At 42.2% G+C, this 19,957-nt stretch overlaps 2 protein-coding genes across 4 annotated transcripts in view; both read left to right on the forward strand.

Moving 5' to 3' along the window:
• The window catches only part of zap70 (zeta chain of T cell receptor associated protein kinase 70), a 9,680-nt gene extending 2,616 nt beyond the window's left edge, over window positions 1-7,064 (forward strand). The window contains exons 2-13 of the mRNA XM_086116307.1: window positions 1,186-1,652; window positions 2,374-2,534; window positions 2,626-2,764; window positions 3,664-3,742; window positions 4,096-4,118; window positions 4,200-4,239; window positions 4,379-4,574; window positions 4,671-4,877; window positions 5,263-5,455; window positions 5,952-6,092; window positions 6,176-6,288; window positions 6,381-7,064. Of these exons, the coding sequence (XP_085972433.1) occupies window positions 1,248-1,652; window positions 2,374-2,534; window positions 2,626-2,764; window positions 3,664-3,742; window positions 4,096-4,118; window positions 4,200-4,239; window positions 4,379-4,574; window positions 4,671-4,877; window positions 5,263-5,455; window positions 5,952-6,092; window positions 6,176-6,288; window positions 6,381-6,498 (1,815 nt within the window). The 5' untranslated portion in view covers window positions 1,186-1,247 and the 3' untranslated portion in view covers window positions 6,499-7,064. The remainder of the gene's footprint in view (window positions 1-1,185; window positions 1,653-2,373; window positions 2,535-2,625; window positions 2,765-3,663; window positions 3,743-4,095; window positions 4,119-4,199; window positions 4,240-4,378; window positions 4,575-4,670; window positions 4,878-5,262; window positions 5,456-5,951; window positions 6,093-6,175; window positions 6,289-6,380) is intronic.
• An 875-nt stretch (window positions 7,065-7,939) lies between these two features.
• On the forward strand, window positions 7,940-18,758 carry mob3a (MOB kinase activator 3A). Of its 3 annotated transcripts, none has more exons than XM_086115945.1 (4): window positions 7,940-8,138; window positions 11,119-11,677; window positions 13,091-13,293; window positions 18,350-18,758. In XM_086115945.1, the coding sequence occupies exons 2-4, from the start codon at window positions 11,260-11,262 to the stop codon at window positions 18,377-18,379; spliced, it is 651 nt and encodes a 216-aa protein (XP_085972071.1). In that variant the 5' UTR covers window positions 7,940-8,138; window positions 11,119-11,259; the 3' UTR covers window positions 18,380-18,758. The 3 variants fall into 3 exon arrangements, with proteins under 3 accessions (XP_085972071.1, XP_085972073.1, XP_085972072.1); XM_086115947.1 differs by lacking the exon at window positions 7,940-8,138 and adding an exon at window positions 8,181-8,317; XM_086115946.1 differs by lacking the exon at window positions 7,940-8,138 and adding an exon at window positions 8,705-9,106.
• Window positions 18,759-19,957: the final 1,199 nt, after the last annotated feature.

Raw genomic sequence — 19,957 nt, forward strand, 5'->3', positions numbered from 1 at the left:
TGGGCGGAAGGCAGAATACACTCTGAACTCGTCATCAGTCAGTCACAGGACACATTGGAAACAAACAACCATTCACACCCACAGCCACACCGTCACTGAGTGGGAAGCGATCAGAGGCTGCACGCTCACAAGTCAGGAGAGTGTACCACTACGTCATCAGCGACCTTGATTGCATCATTTCTGAATAAAATAGCACAAGAATAGCAATAAGATACAAATAAGATCACAGGCTGGGCCAACTTTTGTGAGTTTCCTGAAGAAAATTTCCTGTATAATATGGCTTACGTGCTCCTTGTGAGAAGATGGGCCCCCCACAATGAGGGACTGTGGGGGACTTGATTCAGGATTACCTTTTGTCCCGACACTACTGAAATATTCTCCCACTCATGACTGAAATGGACTCACACAAACTACTGATTTTTTTCACTCTCAAACGCTCCTTAAATTCTCTTAAACACCCGGGTTAATAATAGTTTTTGATTTTTCATTATAGTTAGATTTTATTTAGTTTTGAGGGTTTTTTTAAATTCAATTCGCTTTTAGAGCGGGTTAGCTTTTATTTATTCTTATTTTTGGAAATGTTTCATTTTAGATCATGTTTTGAGTATGAATTTCAGTTTTTTGTATTGGTAGTATTTATGATGTGCAAGATTTAAAAAAAAGTCACTAAAGTAATGTTTCATAAAGTAAAGCAAACAAAAATTCTCTCAAGAATGTTTGAGCTTCTTCTGTAAGGATATATACAGTAATACCTAAATAAATAAACCCTGAAAGGTCATGTATGAATAAACTGACAAAGACTGAAACAAAGGCCATTTTCGTTGAACTCATACTTGGTAGTTACTACTTTTGGTCATTTTATAAAAGTTAAGTACGGTAGTTTGAAATATCATAAATAAATGTTGCAGCTGTGAGCTAAGAAAAAATAACATTCAAATTAACTGGGCAACTCTGATGCCAGAACACCGATATGCCAAAAAGTATTACAAGTCGCTCGCTCATGTCCTTGAGAGTCGCTCAATGGGTGTGGCGCTATTTAAAGGTAAAATGGTTTGTCATAAAATTCTATTACTGTGTAGAAGAATGTTCAAGGGCAAAAACAGACTCCCACTGCAATTGATGATCTGCATATTCCTAAAATATTTAAGTGGTAACCCATTAAATGTTCTTCTTTCCGTCTGTTAGCCCTTCACGTATCTCCTGATTCCAGGCCTCCAAAGATCAACTCATCTGTCTGAAGTTTCATCATGTCCACCGACCCTGCAATAGAATTGCCTTTCTTCTACGGCAGCATCAGTCGCTCAGAAGCTGAGCAACATTTAAAACTGGCCGGTATGGCCGACGGCCTCTTCTTGCTACGACAGTGTCTGCGGAGTCTGGGTGGATACGTCCTCTCTGTTGTGTGCAACTTGGAGTTCTACCATTACCCCATCGAGAAACAGATGAATGACACTTATTGTATCATGGGAGGCATACCTCACTGTGGGCCTGCTGAGCTCTGTGAGTTTTACAGCAAGGACCCTGGTGGGCTGTTGTGTGCTCTGAAGAAACCTTGCTTACGTTCCTCGGACACACCGATCCGGCCCAGTGTGTTTGACAGCCTGAAAGAAAACATGCTGAGGGAGTATGTGAAAGAGACCTGGAACCTTGAGGTTAATTTCTACCGACAGACTCATATGATCTAACGATTGGAGATGCGTCATTCATGTAACCAGAATTATTATGTGTACTACAATGAACCTGGCACATTTGTAGGTCGGCATCCATGAATTTGACTATTTGTGGGGTATTCTGTTTGGATCAAAATCATTTCTAATATTAATTTATGACTTTAGTGTCAGATTTTGGCCTTTAGAGAACAATGATGAACTGGGGTTAAGAGCTTCATTTAGTCAGGCTGATAGAAAACAGGGTTTTGCTGCCATCTTGTGGCACATATCCGCTATTCCAATTTTTGGGGGGTTGGCCTTCGATTACTTGGCAGATTTTTATTTCAATTCTCAGCAGGTTTATGGAGATAGGGAACGCCCTATCCGCAACTGAATTCACTTTTTGGTTGTAGTGTCTAATGGTTTCATACTACACCGGTTCATATATTAGGTTTTTGTATTAATTTCTAGTCGGCTCAAAAAAGGAAAATTGGTGGTCTTGCTTTTTGAGGATTTTACTTTGTTCTACATCAGTGTGAATTACTACAAAAATAATGAATGTATTTAAAAATTTTTGAATAAATATCGATCTAACCAGGACAATCAAATCAGCTCTATTAATTTTGCATAAGACATAATGCTTTAGATCTCATTGGATTGTCTATTTAATGAAAGACATTTTGATGGTTTTCTCGATGATAGAGTATGCTTATCTTCCACTCAGGGTGAAGCCATGGAGCAGGCCATCATTAGTCAAGCTCCACAACTGGAAAAGCTAATCGCCACTATGGCCCACGAGAAGATGTCGTGGTATCACGGCAAAATCTCCCGACAGGAATGTGAGAGACTGCTCTACAGTGGAACACAACCAGATGGCAAATTTTTGTAAGTTGCTCAGAGTGATGCATTTTTTATGAAGCGTAAAATATCTTTCCAGCTTGTCGAAAGCAACTTTCCTTTCCCAATTGTTTTTCAGGATTCGTGACCGAGAGGAGTCTGGTACTTTTGCACTCTCCGTGATGTATGGAAGATCCATTTATCACTATCAGATCCTCCAAGATAAGTCAGGGAAATATTACATGCCAGACGGATTGAAGTTTGACACTATTTGGCAGGTGCATATATACCTTTAAACATTTGTATTTTGTCATACATATTAACCCTTTTAGAGACAGCGGTTACTACAGTGGACAGCTTATCATGTTATCAGGTTACAGACGATCATTATTGGTGCATTAATTAATTAATAAACGAATAAATTTTTCAGTCATACTGTAATGTAAGTTAATCACGCACATGAACCGTCACCTTCCCATATTCGAGGGGTTTGTGTGTCCCAATGATGCTAGGAACGAAGTTGTCTGGGGCTTTATGCTCCTGGTAGGGTCACCCATGGCAACCAGGTCCTAGGTGAAGGACCACACAAAACACAGTTCACACCTGAGGGGTCAGGTGCTTTGTGAGCTGGGCTGGGGGGTCCTGACTTCGACTCAGGACGTTGTGAATTAATGGGCGCAATACTTTGAAGACCTCTTCAATTCCACCAACACACCTTCCTTAGAAGAAGCAGAGTCTGGTGACTCTGAGGTGGTCTCTCCTGTCGAAGTGCTTCTGTGGCAAGCTGTATGTTGGGGGTGGATGAAATCTGCCCAGAGTTCCTCAAAGTTGTGGTTGTTGTGGGGCTCTACTGGTTGACACAGCTCCGCAACATTGCGTGGACATCGTGGACAATGTCTCTTGATTGGCAGGCCGGGGTATTGGTTCCTCTTTTTTGATTAGGATGCCTCCTGGACACTTCCCTGGTGAGGTGTTCCAAGCATGTCCCACTGCCAGGAGGCCCGGGGGACGATCCAGGGCAGCTGGCCTAGGAACGCCTAGAAGAGTTGGAAGATAGGGCTGGGTAGAGGGAAGACTGGGCTTCCCTGCTAAAGCTGCTGCCTCCGCAACCTTACCCCGGATAATCGGTCGTGAATGGATGGATGAATGGATGATCTCATTCTATTTATTTTACCAGCTGGTAGAGTTCCTGAAGATGAAACCTGACGGTTTGGTGACAATTCTGGGCGACCCATGTATCAACAAGACTGCTGCAAGTAAAGTAGATCTTTATATCTCATTATATGTAAATTCATCTAAAGCAAGTATTTCATTTTTTTAAAAATATGAAATGTACATTAACTGGTATAAAGTGTCAAAATGATACAATTGATAGCTGAAAATGAAAATACTGAAAAAGTACTTAAAGATACTTCGTTGATTCAGCAAATCAATGATTTGTGTTGTAATATTTGCTTTCAGCCAAAAGGGCTCTACTTAGTAAAGCTCTCATTTTGGATGCGTTGTTTAATCCGCTGTCGACTGATACTTTTGTCCCCCCGCCCCCTTGTTTTTTTTTGTTTGTTTTTTTGTTTTATACATATAAAATATCTTTCCAAACAAAAATCAGAGACACCGAGCCTTCCCGCAACAGTGAGTATGAGTGCATGATAAAGAGTTTCAGTCCTTTTATTTTAGCGATTGTAATGAAATTATTTACTTTCCTGCTTGCAGAGGCGAACAGGCCTAAACAGCTACACACCAACACCTCGAGGTCAGTCGCCTGCATTGCACTATTGTGAACAATCTCTCCATTGATGAAATAATCTACAGATTTGATTTTCCATCTCAGTAGCTTAGCTGTTAAGAACTGCAAAGGATATGTAAATCTATGTGTGTTTCTTGCTTGATAGCTATGGCTGTGAAAACAGTCACACCTGAGCCTGAAGATAATGCTCTTCCAATGGACTGCATTGGCTTTAACCCATATCACAACCCCAATGACATTAAGAAGTTTAACATCCAGAGGAAGCAGCTTTTCATTGATGAAGTGGAGCTGGGCTCTGGCAACTTTGGCTGCGTCAAGAAGGGTGTCCTTGATACTGACAAGTGAGAAAACGTTTGATCACTGTTAACAAAGTTTGAGATGAACAACTTTGATGAAGAGCTGTTCATGCCAAATCATTTCTTTTGGTTTTCCATAAGGGGCCAGTTAGATGTAGCCATCAAAGTGCTGAAGACTGACAATGAGAAGCTAATGAAGGAGGAGATGATGAGGGAGGCAGAGATCATGCACCATCTGAGTAATCCTTTCATTGTTCGGATGCTGGGGTTGTGCAACGCTGAGAACCTGATGCTTGTCATGGAGATGGCTGCTTCTGGGCCTCTCAACAAGTTTCTCTCCTCCAATAAGTACGTTTGAGTTCATATAGAGCATTTCATTATGTTTGTATACAATAGGCATCACAGTGTACTTCCGATTGGCCAAAGGCTGAGTGTCTCCTGCTGAAATGAATTGAAATGGTGAAAACCTTGCATGTGGGGTTTTCCCGCAAGACGTACCTCAAAAGGTTTTGATTTTTCATGATTTCCTTAGTTTTACAGACCGCCGAATGACTAAGTAGCCACGAATCACAGGGCCCACAGAGATAAAAAAAAATCCTTTAAAATCACAAACATGGACAATTAGGACTTTTTAAGTAACCCCACATGCATGTTTTGTTTTGTTTTTTGATGACAGCAAATAAGTAAACTAAACTTCACCCTCTAATACAGTATTGCAATCAATACACCACAGGGATACTGTATCGGTGGAGGACATTGTCAACCTGATGCACCAAGTGTCGATGGGAATGAAATATCTGGAAGAGAAAAACTTTGTGCACAGGGACTTAGCAGCTCGAAATGTCCTGCTGGTCAACCGACAGTTTGCCAAAATCAGTGACTTTGGGCTGTCCAAGGCCCTGGGAGCAGACAGCGAGTACTACAAGGTACAGAGGTCCAATTGTTATGAGGAATTCTAACACCACACGGGTTATCGCCATACGGTGTTATCTTTGTAGGGTAAATACTAAACGTATTTCCTTTTGCCTTTATTTACTGACCCTCATCTGAAAGGAATGTGGGAATCACATATGGTAACCAAATCATTGAATGAGAGGAAGAACATTCAATGTTCAACAGTATTTGGAATTTGCTTTGGCAAATAAGAATTTGGATATGTATTTTAAATGTATGATATTGATTGTAATCACACACATTTAAGCATGCAAGGAGTGATGTCAGAGTGAACACAGGGTTGGTGGGGGGGGGGGGGGGGGGGGTCATTGCATGGCATCTCCCCAACAGCTTGTTGACCTTTTGTTGTCCACAGCAAAACTCAAACCATGACCCTCTGATTCCAAAGCCTAGGTGTTAACCAATGAGCTACTTCCGATCCAATCAACAGTAATAAACAGTAATTTTGGCATATGAAACCCTGAACAGGCCCGTTCTTCAGGACCATGGCCGCTGAAGTGGTATGCTCCTGAATGTATTAACTACCGCAAATTCTCCAGTAAAAGTGACGTGTGGAGCTATGGCATCACCATGTGGGAAGCCTTCTCATATGGCGGAAAACCGTACAAGGTACTGTACAGTACATGCAGCAATGGCTCACAACAGAAATTTGAATCAAATGCTTGTGTCGTGTTCTGTTCAAATCTGTCCAGAAAATGAAACAAGTGGAGGTGAGCAGTTTCATTGAAAGTGGGAAACGCTTGTCGTGTCCAGCCAATTGTCCAGATCGAATGTATGCAGTGATGCAAGAATGCTGGAGATATAAGTAAGACAATTTTATCAAAATTATGTTTTGTTTTCATTTTAAATCATCACTTTACACAGTATGTTTTGGGTGATTTTGTCCTTTCTCACCAGACATGAGGATCGTCCTGACTTCAAAATTGTGGAAGAGACCATGAGATCTTACCATTATTCATTATCAAAAAAGGTTAAGCCATCGGGTGCTGCCACTGCTGCAGAGCTTAACGAGTAGACATAAAAACAAAGCACATTCTGTGCCATGGCTACACAATGTGTCCATTCATCTGATCATTAAACAAGCAAAACAAAGAGCTATTTATGAGCCGTCCACACTGACCAGCCTTAACTCTGGCAGTGATACAGCTAAACAGGCCTTGGTGGTGATAATTAAGCATTTAGAACATGAGTGTGTCAGCTGCATACACATACTGTGTAGGATCTTTTTGTCAGTTTGAATGTCTGCATCTTTACATTAATGAGCAAACCGTTTCTACTTTTATTCCCCTTCATAATATTGTACTGTTAAAAGATCCTTGGAGTTGCTTTTTGGTGGGGCCGTCTTGAAATTGAATGAATAAATAGTAAATCATCTCCATAAAATAAAGGTCAGTTAGTGTACTGAGTGATAATGCATGTGGGATACCTTGGAAGCACATTATTTGAATTAGGAAAAAGGCAGGAACAAAAACTCATTTGCAGACATCTGAATGCTTGCCCTCATGTAAAACATTTGTTTGTCAAGAAAGGGGGAAACATGGGTTAGACTTCTGCAAATAAAGTACCACCTCTTATTTTCCAGCTTGACTATTTTTATTGGTGTAACTTTGGTGTACAGTAATCCCTCGTTTATCATTCCAAAAAGAACACATGATAAGTGAATTCCGTGAAGTAGTCAGCTTTATTTTTTTTACAATCATTATGGATACTGTACAATACACAATACTGTATTGAATGAAACCAAAGACTAAACCTTTTTTTCAGGCCCATGAATTAAAACAAAAACAAAAATATCAGAGTTTTCTTACAAACAACATACAGTTTTTAGAAATAGTGTGAAGAACGTTTGGTCGACATTGTGGGTTTTGTCATGGAGAAAATTTGGCAAGCTTTACAGCAATGAGACGCGGAGACTGTTGACATGAGACTACAGGCCCTTAGCCAATCAAGATGCAGAAAAATGTTTTTAAATACTGCTTGAAAGATGAACCGTTTTATAGCCAGCATTACTGTGTTGAGAAGTTTATTTTATGGATTTTTATACATATTCACAAATTCACTTTGACAAACAAACATTGGTAGGCTTATGTAAACGCTCAATGAGACACCAGCGCAATATACTTAGTTCAAAGAGAACGCTGACTGTCCTTTACATTTTGTGCCTGTGTGTGTGTGTGCGCGTGTGTGTGTGTGCGTGTGCGTGCGTGCGTGTGCGTATATGTGTGTGTAAAAATATATAACATAAAGAAAAAGTACTGTATGGGAAACGCAAAAGAATATGTTGCCTGCAACACCGACACGGTGGAGTTCAAACCGCGCAAACCCGTGGCGTTAAATTGCTTGTTTTTGTTTCAAGCCGTTAGGCAAGGCAGAAGTCTAAATGCTATTACTTTGAATGTCAATACCGGAAGTCGACAGAACTCCAACTGTAACTTCTTGACGTTACTTTTTGTTTGAAAGGGAGGAGTCTAACGCTGACCGCTTACATTTACCAAAATGTCATGTTGGTGAGATTTACAGTAAATCTGCAGCATGAATGGAATTATGTATACACCTTTTAGTATTTGTATGTTATCGATATAACGGTGGCAACAGATTGCTCGCAATTGTGGACAAAACATCGAAGGAAATTGACGGAACAGGAAGGCGGAACAAGTAAGTTCGGAAAAGTAGCTTTCCACTGCGATTTCGTCATCGTCTGATCTGCTCTTAGAAAAACCGACTGTTTCCTTTCAAATATATGCACACTCTACTATGTACTCGGTTGGAAAGTAACGTATTTTATCGAATATGTCGATTTTGGAGGCCTTTTCGAAGCAACAAGTCCAAACCGCGTAAGCTAGCCTCGTTACAAAGTTGGTACAGTCGTCATACGCCTCGCTGTTTAATCTCCTGCTTTCACGTCGGAAACGATCATGGAAATTTTGGCTCGGTATTCAAATAAATTTCATTCCCCAGTTGTGAAGATTCGATATACATGTTTCAGGTTCCGCTAAATCGTCGAGAGGCGGTTTAGCGTAGTTTTATTGTCATTCCGAGCATTCTTTAGTTTCACAACCGGATTAGTTACTTGAAATGGGAAATGAGTCATTGTGTTTGAACGTCAACGCAAGCTTTCCCTTTTACTATTCAACTTTTTACTTTTAGATAACCGTGTTAATGTTCATCCAAATGGTTTCCCCCCCCCCCCCCCCCGCCATTTTTTATTTTTTTGCTGCGATGTTCCATCTGATATTTATATTCCGAGATTAAAACAGTTTGCATCCATTAAACGCATGTAAGATTAGGCATGTCAGTGTCAAAAGTGGGACACAGATGCTGATGTTGTGTAATCTATTCCACACTTGTGTTTGCCAACCTTTGTTGAGACAACGCGCCCATTTTACACAAGAACAATCTCACGGCACACCACCAAACATAAATGTCACGAACAAAGTATGAATACTGAAATAATGATCATCATGTTTCAATTTACTCAAACATTTATTTACTCTGGTTGAAATGTGGGCCCGTTTTAATTGAACACCAAGATGATATACTATCAGGAAGCAATGATTTTATTCCATTGGATGAATGGCAACAGGTGGATACAAGGGTTTACTCTAACTTCCAACATCTAATGGGTGAGCATTCAAATGTTCTGCCTCTCACTATATGTCACTGGCACAGATGCGTTAACAAAGACATACTTGTGGCACTTCTGTGGATCTACACTATTACAGTATATGCATAATAGGACTACATTAAATACACTGACAAACAAATGTTGGTGTATTTCATCATACTGGTGTGTCCTGCTTAAAAGCAATGTATTTTGGATTTGGTACATTGTTGTACTTATTTATTTTATGGATGTTTTTCCCTTTAAGCTTTGTGCTTAAATTAATTGCAGCTGAATTGTTGACGGACAAACAATTTTAAATGCACTTGCTAACTTTTTAATAATATCATTTTAGTCTTTCGAGGAAACTTGCTACAGTGAACTTCCTCTACAACGAAATCATGTTTGCAGCAAGAAATTTTTCACAACAGGGGGTTTTCACTGTAGCAAATTTGATCTCAGATGTAAACACACAAACGTATGTGTACTCTTTATTTTTATACGTATGTGTACTCTTTATTTTTATTCCAATAGTGCATAAGTATGAGCACACACTTATTTGACACTTCATATAGTCAGTGTAGACAGAAAAAAAGGGAAAGAAATTGCGAAATTTACAATCAGCTTTCACTTTCATCAATTTCTTGGATAATGTATTTTATTTTGCTTCCTCCATCTTTCATTTTGATCACTTTTACCCTCTCTTCCAGCGTCAGAGCACTTCTTGTCTTAGCTGCTTGACATCCAAAGGTCCGTTTTGTAGCCATTTTTGCAATGCAACATTCATGCTGCGTCTGAATCAAACAATAACAAATACTCCCTGGACCCAGTGGCTTTTCTTTCCACCATCTCACTGTCGCTAACTCGACCTCCCCCTCGATCGCCACCCAAGACAGCGTTGCTTAGCTGATGTCATGGACTTTTAAAGCCAGCCACGGGACGCTTCGTAGTCCTCGATGGCCGTAGTTAGCGCGATGGAACTTGCCTTCTCTCTAATGAGCGCTCCAGTTAGCGTAAGGTTTTTAGCATGATAACAAGTAAAGCATTCCAGAAAACGTTCGTTTATTTGACTATCCGTCGAGCCACAAGCAATTTACTCTGAGCAGCTAATCGGATGCATTCCACTCTATCTTTCACGGATCTAGCTGCAGTATCTACACACAGATACTGAGGTCCCTCTTGGCCAATCGGAGGCCAGGATGATGCTCGATAAGCCAATGGGAGAGCAGCTATGAGTATGTTGCGTTCAGAAAACTCGGCGCTGTGAAAGAAATAAAAATCATTCACTATTCCAGTAAAACTCATGCTATTAGAGTCACTTACATGTCACCGTTTCGTATCCAATGAGGGTAAATAGCGGCGCGGACAGAGTTATTCCGTGGTATCGAGCGGGACTTGCTTGTGTTTGCGCCACTGCGTGCTTCTGTATGGCTTCCGGGTAGTGGAAATTCCGGTGTTATGAATTGTTAATGTAACATCGTATTCGAAATTTTAATTAAGAATTAAAGATATCATTTATTTGTCCCACACTGGGAAAATTTACAAATGCCTAGGTTTTTAGTCTCGGGTGAAGGAATTTCCTTTTGAAAGAACTCTGTAGATGGGAATATTTACTGTAAACCAGTGTAGTGGTTGCTGTTGCCGTTTCCGAACGAAGCAGTAGAGGTTGCTGTTGGGTTAGACTTCGTTGTAGTGAATCGCTTCGCGAGGCTAGAGCAGAGAAAATGATTTCGTATAATGCAACAGGGGTTTTTTTGTCGTATGGGGGGCAGGAGAATGGGAATGGTGTTAATGCATGAAGATTTTTTCACATTAGTCGGTATTTTCGTCCATGTAGGTTTCGTTCTAGAGGAGTTTCACTGTATCTGCTATTTCCTTTCGATTGGTTCATTTTATGTGTTAATGGATGTTGTTTATTTCGTTTTATTTTGTATTGAATTTAGTGATTATTGTGTGTAGCACACTTTGAGAACCGTTGATGTACAATAGCTTGGCTAACCAACCACCCTTTCTTTAACCTTCCTCTCTTTACAGAACGTAAACAGACGCCCCACAAACAGTCTTACAATAACTGCACAGTTTGTGTACTCCATCTTTTGACTGCTTCCAACAACACAGTAACTAATTCACCCTACGTGTTGAAAGCTAATCTCTCCGGGATCTCAGCAAGCAACCATGTCCATGGCCCTGAAACAAGTTTTTAACAAAGACAGGACATTCCGGCCCAAGCGCAAGTTTGAGCCCGGGACACAGCGCTTTGAGCTTCACAAGAAGGCACAAGCCTCTCTGAACGCTGGCTTGGACCTGAAGCAGGCCGTGCAGCTCCCACACGGGGAGGACCTCAACGACTGGGTGGCCGTCCACGTCGTCGACTTCTTCAACCGCATCAACCTCATCTACGGCACCATCAGTGATTCCTGCACTGACCAGACCTGCCCCGTGATGTCGGGCGGGCCCAAGTACGAATATCGCTGGCAGGACGAGCACAAATACAAAAGACCCACCGCGCTTTCAGCCCCCAAATACATGAGTCTGCTCATGGACTGGATCGAGGTACAAATCAACAATGAAAACATCTTCCCTACTAATGTCGGTAAGTGGTGAAACAAATTGCAGATAGTCTTAAAGTCCAGAATTAGAGCTTGTGCCTATAACAAGCTGAACAATTTGGAGTTCTTTTTTTTTTTTTTTTTTTTTTGAGAAAAATATGCCCCAAAGACATCTATAATCTTGTGCTCGAAGAATGAAAGATATATTGGTAGTGATGTGAATTCAAAGTACGGCCCGTAACCTTGTGTGTCACCACTTAACCTGAGTTTTACGATGAAAAGTTGTTCACTTATTTTTACACTTGTGAGCCTGTTCAAAACATGTTAAAATGTTACAGAAAAATAATATGGCCCGTCGATTTAAAGGTTCTGTTGTGGTGACAGTTAGATCCAAAATATTGTTTTGAAATCCAAACAAATCCCATCGCAGCTTCGGGATTGTGCTTGACCTTTGAGGTGCCACCTTGAATTCTAAATGAGCTCCGTGTATGTTGTTCATGTGATAACAAATGCCTCATTTTTGCCACAAAACCTTGTAAAATTCAAATGTTTATCCTAATTATTCAGTAAATGCTTATTGCCAAACGTGCAAAATATTTCAGCAGAAATTGATGGGAGAAGATAAGATGAGCGAGAGATGCAGTTCTGCACACTAGATCAGTCACATGTTTGATAAAATCTACAAGGCTACATTCATTGCATTGCCGCCACTGTCCTGTTGCCATGGCGTTCGCATTCTGTATTTGTGAAAAGTGAGTATTGTTGCGGCTTTGTAAGCACAGGATTTATAAAGTAGGTCACGCAATGTACAGCAGGCAGTTATGAGGAGGAAAAGGGCTCTGACACTCATGCCCCCTGGAAAAGATTCCAGAGATATTATTGGATGGGTGAGAGACAAGAAGTGTCCTAAATGAATCACACAGCCTTTCTGGCCCAATTGTGCTGCTTTTGCACATAGCATGAGCCGGGCTCAACAACGACAAGCAATGTGCTCACGCAAAATCTAGATCACTGTATTCATTCATTCATTCATCTTCCAAACCGCTTGATCCTCACTAGGGTCGCGGGGGGTGCTGGAGCCTATCCCAGCTGTCTCCGGGCAGTAGGCGGGGGACACCCTGAATCGGTTGCCAGCCAATCACAGGGCACACAGAGACGAACAACCATCCACGCTCACACTCACACCCAGGGACAATTTAGAGTGCTCAATCAGCCTGCCACGCATATTTTTGGAATGTGGGAGGAAACCGGAGCACCCGGAGAAACCCCACGCAGGCCCGGGGAGAACATGCAAACTCCACACAGGGAGGCCGGAGCTGGAATCGAACCCAGTACCTCTGCACTGTGAAGCCGACGTGCTAACCACTGGACTACCGGGCCGCAGATCCCTGTATTCTTTTGTCAAATATTCACAACCACATGCTGTTAATTCCTATCTCCGTGTGTCTGACCCCAAGGTACTCCATTCCCTAAGACCTTCATGCAGGTGGCTAAGAAGATTTTATCCCGGCTGTTCCGAGTGTTTGTCCATGTCTACATTCACCACTTTGACCGTGTGAGCCAGATGGGAGCCGAGGCTCATGTCAATACCTGCTACAAGCATTTCTATTACTTTGTCACAGAGTTCAACCTCACGGACCACAAAGAGCTGGAACCTCTGGTGAGTTGAAACGTCAGCAGCAATTCACATGACAACAAAAAGAACATTTGCTTATGCTGGAGAAAATTACTGTTATGACAGTGGAGTGCGGTGACTGCATGCCTGTTCAAATGATACAATGGAGAGGTGTTTTTTTTTGGCTTTCAAATATCACAATCGCGGAGTGATGGCAGCATAAGAAGAAAAAAAAACACACGGAATCATCTTGAGGTTAGAATTAGGTTGTTTATAAAAGTGGATCAAAATACGTATCAGATATGTAATTTTGAAGAGATAGGGATTTATTTCCACTTGCCTTCAGATATGTTTATATAATTTTTCTAAGTAAGGATTTTTACGTAAATTAGCATCTACAGTATCTGATGATACAAACAGGTGATGCAAAAAGATGAAAAAACACACGACCGTTAAGTGAAGTTCTATAGAGGGTTGTTGTATTACAGTGTTGCCTTAAGATATGAGTGACCTAACCGATGAGTTTTTCAAGATCCAAGCCATCATTTGCTGCCCCGCCACCCCGTCCCCCTTAATTTATTTATTTATTGGTTTGACTTGTGAGATCAAATCTGAGATATGAGATACTGTAGGGCGGCAGTAAATTCAAACTCACTTTACAATAAGCAGATATAGCAAATAGTCAACAATTTGTGGAAACTCCCAGGTCGAGAAAGTGAAAACTCAACTCAACTCAACTGTATTTATAGAGCACTTTCAAACAGCCATCGCTGCATACAAAGTGCTGTACATGGAACAACTAACATATACAACAGTAAAGCAACAAATCGGTAACAAGGACGGTAGAAAGCACCGAACAGCAAAACCAAGAACAAATCTGAGTCATGCCAAAGAATACAAGTGAGTTTTGAGGCGGGTTTTAAAGATGGGCAGCGAGGAGGCTTGCCGAATGTTCAGTGGGAGGTCATTCCAGAGAGAGGGACCAGCAACAGAAAAGGCTCGATCCCCTCTGAGCCTCAGCCTAGTTCTCGATACCTCCAATAATGTCTGGTCTGCAGACCTGAGGCGCCGGGCAGGTGTGTAGGGGTGGATGAGCTCGGAGAGGTAAGGTGGCGCGAGGTCATTTAGAGATTTGAAAACAAATAATAGGATCTTGAAAATAACTCTAAAATGTATAGGGAGCCAGTGAAGGGATGCCAGAGTAGGAGTTATGTGCTCCCTCTTACGAGTACCAGTCAAGAGGCGAGCAGCAGCATTTTAGACCAGCTGGAGGCGCTTAATGGAGGATTGGCTCACTCCAAAGTAAAGGGCATTGCAGTAATGGAGCCGGGATGTGACGAAGGCATGAATTACTCTCTCAAAGTGTTCATGAGAGAGGAGAGGTTTTACTTTGGCCAGCTGTCGAAGGTGAAAGAAGCTGGATTTAACAACGGCACCAAAGCCTGCCAAAGCAATGTGGGTGCTCAAACCATGCTCATCTGACCTACACGTCATCGAGTGCCAAATATGCACGACGTGTGGGTGAGGCAGACAGGCTTGGGATAGACTACTCACAATCGTCTTTGCATCTGCAAAGTTGTGAAGAGTAGCCGCCCATCCATTTTCTGATCCGCTTAACCTCACAAGGGTCGCGGGGCGTGCCCAGCTATCTTTGGGCAGTAGGAGGGGTACACCCCAACCTGGTTGCCAGCCAATCGTAGATTGTGAAGAGTAATACAGTGATCCCTCAATTATCACAGGTAATAGGGACCATGGCGTGTATCAAAGACAATGTCATCTCAGTGAACTATGTCACAAATGAAACGTCTGTGTGGCTGAATTTTTCCCGTCATGACAAATCTCAAATTATGAATGTTTCAACTGAGATTAAAGTCAAATACAAAATTAAGACTAGAGTGATCCCTCGCTATATTGCGCTTCATTTATCGCTGCTACGGTATATCACGTTTTTCTCCGAAGTACTGTATTCAGAAAAAAAAATGCCGAACGACTCAGGGGTGATGTACATGCCTGTACTGTATATGCAACGGGCACTCATTCAAGGCGCATGTTTGGGTCCGGGCACAACGTCTCCCAATGGCAGCACGAGTGGATTTATCCCATGAGCTGATTGGCTGCGCATCTTTGCAACCCCGCCCAGCCCCTTCCCTTGTGCCTTGTCACGCCGTTGACTCTCTGGCCGCGATAAGTGAAAAACTGCGTCACTTCGTCATTTTACGCTCTGACAGTGTAGCTGCCATTAGCCTCCAGCTAGCTGCTGGCCAGCTATCCCTGCGCAGCCGATGTGTTTATGATAAGACAATTAATTGGTATTGTTGAGGAGGAGGCGAAACGAGACGTACTGCTGCTTTCAGGCAAGCCCAATCACCCACCTCTCCCCGCCCCCGCCCCCGCCCCCTACCCGCCATGCACGTAACAAACACAACAGAAGAGACGGTATGCCAGAGAGTCAACGGCGTGACGAGGCACAAGGGAAGGGGCTGGGCGGGGTTGCAAAGATGCGCAGCCAATCAGGTCACGGGATAAATCCACTCGTGCTGCCATTGGTTGACGTTGTGCCCGGACCCAAACATGCGCCTTGAATGAGTGCCCGTTGCATATACAGTACAGGCATGTACATCACCTCTGAGTCGTTCGGCATTTTTTTTTCTGAATACAGTACTTCGGAGAAAAACGTGATATACCGTAGCAGCGATAAATGAAGCGCAATATAGCGAGGGATCACTCTAGTCTTAATTTTGTATTTGACTTTAATCTCAGTTGAAACATTCATAATTTGAGATTTGTCATGATGGGAAAAATTCAGACACACAGACGTTTCATTTGTGACATAGTTCACTGAGATGACATTGTCTTTGATACACGCCTCAATCAAATGATTTGATCGAGAAACGATGGTCTCATTTACCACCTCGCTCCTCTGTTCATCTGCTCAATGAAATATCTGTAAGGAGACGCTGGCAATGTAAACAGGAGCGAGGACATAGGAGGTTGTGAATAGTAAAATTAGATGAGGTCCTAAAAGGCCATGTTTCTGTCAGAGATTTTCTCGGACAAAGTTAAAGAAATGACTCGGCACACAGGAAAATTGTCTTCAATATCGGCGGGAGCGGATCTCTGAGAGTGAACGACGGTTTAGTTGCTCCGATGATACACACTCGGCTCCCTCTCCGCCGGTTCGAACTTATAATTGCAAAATACAAGAAAAACACTGCCCCCGAGATTTGCATACCGCGCCCCCCGGCCCGGCCTCTCGGTAATGATCTGATCTACCCGAATACACAAGTCACAGACTTTGCTGATGACAAATGATCACCTGGGCGTGACAGCTGTTACCAAACTGTCTATTGGTATTCAACAACTCTTTGTTCCCAATTTGTTCATTCCCACTCTGTGATTGAATCTAGTCTTCTTCCATCTGTTCGCCCCCCTTGCTTTGACGTGATTACTCAAGAAAAGGCCCTCCGCCCAAACGGCCGACGCCTCTGCGCTGAGTATGTCCAGACATGCCCAAATTAACCGAAACTTTAAACATGATACAATTTTGTTCATAGATTTCTCTATCAGTTTCTGTCTGTAAACACTGCGCCACATGTCATGTTTTGTGCGCATGCATGTCACTTCAAGGAAGCATTCCATTCACATTCGAAGTCATTTGTTTTTGCAACGTGAAAGAGTACATAAAAAGTTTGGCTCTGACCAAAAAAAAAACCCCCCCATCTGAATTGGATGTCATGCCCTGCCGTGTGAACCTTACTAGCCTGACTGAGGAACTGAAATGTAGCTTTGGCTTGTGTATCACTTTGAGTTCTATGCCACATGTACCGTATTTTCATGACCATTCGGCGCACCGTATTGTTGGGCGCAGTCTCATTAACGGGTGCTATTTCTGTATTTGACACATAGACACAACGCACTGTATTATTGGGCGCAGTTTTACAGTGGTAAAACATATGCCAGCTTAAACATACGGCATGCATGCGCGCACACTAAAAACACGTTAGCTTGAAGCATACGGTAGCATGCCGAGACATACGGATACACGCTAAAAACACGTTTTTAAAAAGGCAACGGAAGCAAAACTGACTTCGGTTGTATTTTATTTAGCCATCGTACAATGTCCTCACGTTTTTCGATCAATCATCACCCAGAAATCCATCAACGTCCTCATCTTCTGTATCAGAATTGAACAATTGTGCAAGTACCGGTAATCCATCAAAAACGCCGTGTTCCCTCTCGTTGTCAGAGTCACTCTCATTGCCATGTGGCTCCACAGAAATGATGCCGGCTTTGCCAAAAGCTCGAACAACAGTGCAAGCAGACACGTTCGTCCAAGCAGCCACAATCCATTCGCAAATTGTGCCGTAACTCGCCCGGCGCTGCCTCTCACTCTTTGTAAAGTTGTGTTTGCCATCGATCATCCATTGTTTCCATGCCGCTCGCAACTTTACTTTGAACGCCCGGTTGATGCCGATGTCCAGCGGTTGGAGTTCTTTAGTCAAGCCTCCGGGAATGACGGCAAGCTCAGAGTTCATTTGCTTGACTTGGTTTTTCACCGCTGCTGTGAGATGGGCACGCATGCCAAAAGCATAACTGATGGCTTGAAGTTTGAACTGAGCTTCGTAGGCGTGTCTCTTTGTAGAATTAATTTTCGGGGGTTCTTAGAAACCAAAACCGAAGTTGTTTTGCAATAATGCACATAGCCACACTTTATACAGGTGTTGGTACCTGCTAGGGGCGTCCCTTTAGCGTCCACTTACACGCCCACCCTTCACTCATTGACGGACTTCTTCGCCGCATGCCTGTCCTCACTCACGTCCGCCTTTTCTCTCTCTCTCCATATATGTATATATACACGCCCACACTTCACTGATTGGCCGACTTCTTTGCCGCATGGCTGGCCACACTCACTTCCGCCTTTTCTCTATATAAACAGCGTGTCGGCTGTCAGTCAGGTTTTGGAACTCAGCGCATACACAAGACGCTCCGCATTATAAGGCGTCCTGTCCATTTTGGAGAAAATTTAAGTCTTTTAATGGCGCCTTATAGTCGTGAAAATACGGTACCTATTTTATGCTGTGCTTTTGTGTGCTCTCCACAGAAAGAGATGACCTCTCGGATGTGCCACTGATGGGACGGGGGACAAGCTGATCTTTTTAAGCACATGCCGGACAAAGACGTCTGTCCATCGGATAAAAAAAACATGCAGTTGAGAATTTAAATGAAATACATTCATAAAGAGTCTATTTTTATATTTTAAGTACTGTTATCTATTTTAGGCTACAGATTGTAGTTTTGAAACAAGAAGCTCAAGTTGTAAGTGGAACACAGAAAATATTATCAGAGCAAGTACTAAGAGAACTATGTTGATATTCTTATTTGAATTTCAGATCATTCCGGCATGCTTTCGCTTTTTTATTTTTTTTGGTCCAAAATGAAAATGTGTGGGGTCTGTTACTGTACAGCTGTATGATCACTTTGTTGCATTAAAGGTTCTTACTTGATTATAATCTGAGTCAAGCTATTTGATTTATCTTCTTTGTGTTACTTTAACTCCTTGTGTGCATTTTACAGACACCCATCTGCAAATGGAGCAAAATAGTATTCGACCATTCTACCCTACAATGATGGCCGTATCATGGTTAAACAAATGTTTCCCAAACTAGTAGAATGGTTTGACTTAGTTTTTCACCGATGCAAACCACAAACCCCAATTCCAATGAAGTTGGTAAATTGTGCAAAATGTAAATAAAAACAATGCAGTGAACCCCATCTAGCAGGCCAGTCAGGTACTCTGATTCCACGCTGTTGTAACACAAACTGAATGTGTCTTGGCAGTGTCTTGCTGAGAAAAGCAGGGAGATCCCTGAAAAAGACATTGCTTACTGGCAGCATGTCGTTCTAAAAACCTCGATGCGCCTTTCACTGTGAACGGTGCTTTCAGAGATGTATGAGATAAAATGAGCGAGAAAGATAACCCACGCCATGGGCACCAACATAATCCCATACCATCACAGATGTTGGCTTTTGATATTTGTGCATAACGATCCAGAATGGTTCTGTTCCTCTTTGGCCTGGAGACCACGACACCCACAATTTCCAAAAACAATCTGAAATGTGGACTCGTCAGACTGCAGCACACTTTTCCATTTTGCGTCAAGTCAATCTCAGATGAGCTCCTGCCCAGGAACGCCAGCTGGGTGGTGTTTATTTATCGAGCTTTCGAGTTGCATGGGAAAGAGTTTTCACTTTTCATTTGTAGATGACGCAATGAATTGGTTGTCTGAAGTGTTGTGTTGTATATCCTTTACACAAGGATGCCATTTTTTTAATGCAGTCCTGCCTGAGGCACAGAAGGCCACGAGCATTCACTGTTGGGTTTCAGCCTTGCCGCTTTTGTGCAGAAATGTCTTCAGATTCTCTGCATCTTTTGCTGATAATATGGACCGTAGATAATGAAATACTGTACCTAAATTCCTTGCAATTATACATTTCCTCACACACTTCCAAAGAGTTTTTTTTTTGTTGCATTCTTCAACTTTGCCAAGCTTTTGTCTCCCCAAGCTTATTTTTTTTGCAACAGTCTAATTGTTGCTCCTATAGTTAAGATACATCCGTCAAGCGCTACTGATTTTGATGGACAGATTAGGTTGGCATGGCAACAACTACACAGTATAGTTGAGGCTGAAATCTGGACAAAAATAAAATC

This window comes from Hippocampus guttulatus, chromosome 7 (genome assembly GCF_054856545.1).
Source record: "Hippocampus guttulatus isolate MCC_2025c chromosome 7, RoL_Hgut_1.0, whole genome shotgun sequence".
In the NCBI taxonomy this organism is placed as follows: domain Eukaryota; kingdom Metazoa; phylum Chordata; class Actinopteri; order Syngnathiformes; family Syngnathidae; genus Hippocampus; species Hippocampus guttulatus.

Bases quoted from the DNA above. Each gene is read 5' to 3' on its own strand.
- mob3a (XM_086115945.1), top strand. From the start codon at position 11,260: ATGTCCATGGCCCTGAAACAAGTTTTTAACAAAGACAGGACATTCCGG. The intron at 11,678-13,090 runs GTAAGTGGTGAA...TCTGACCCCAAG, and splicing joins CATCTTCCCTACTAATGTCG to GTACTCCATTCCCTAAGACC. The intron at 13,294-18,349 runs GTGAGTTGAAAC...TGCTCTCCACAG, and splicing joins ACAAAGAGCTGGAACCTCTG to AAAGAGATGACCTCTCGGAT.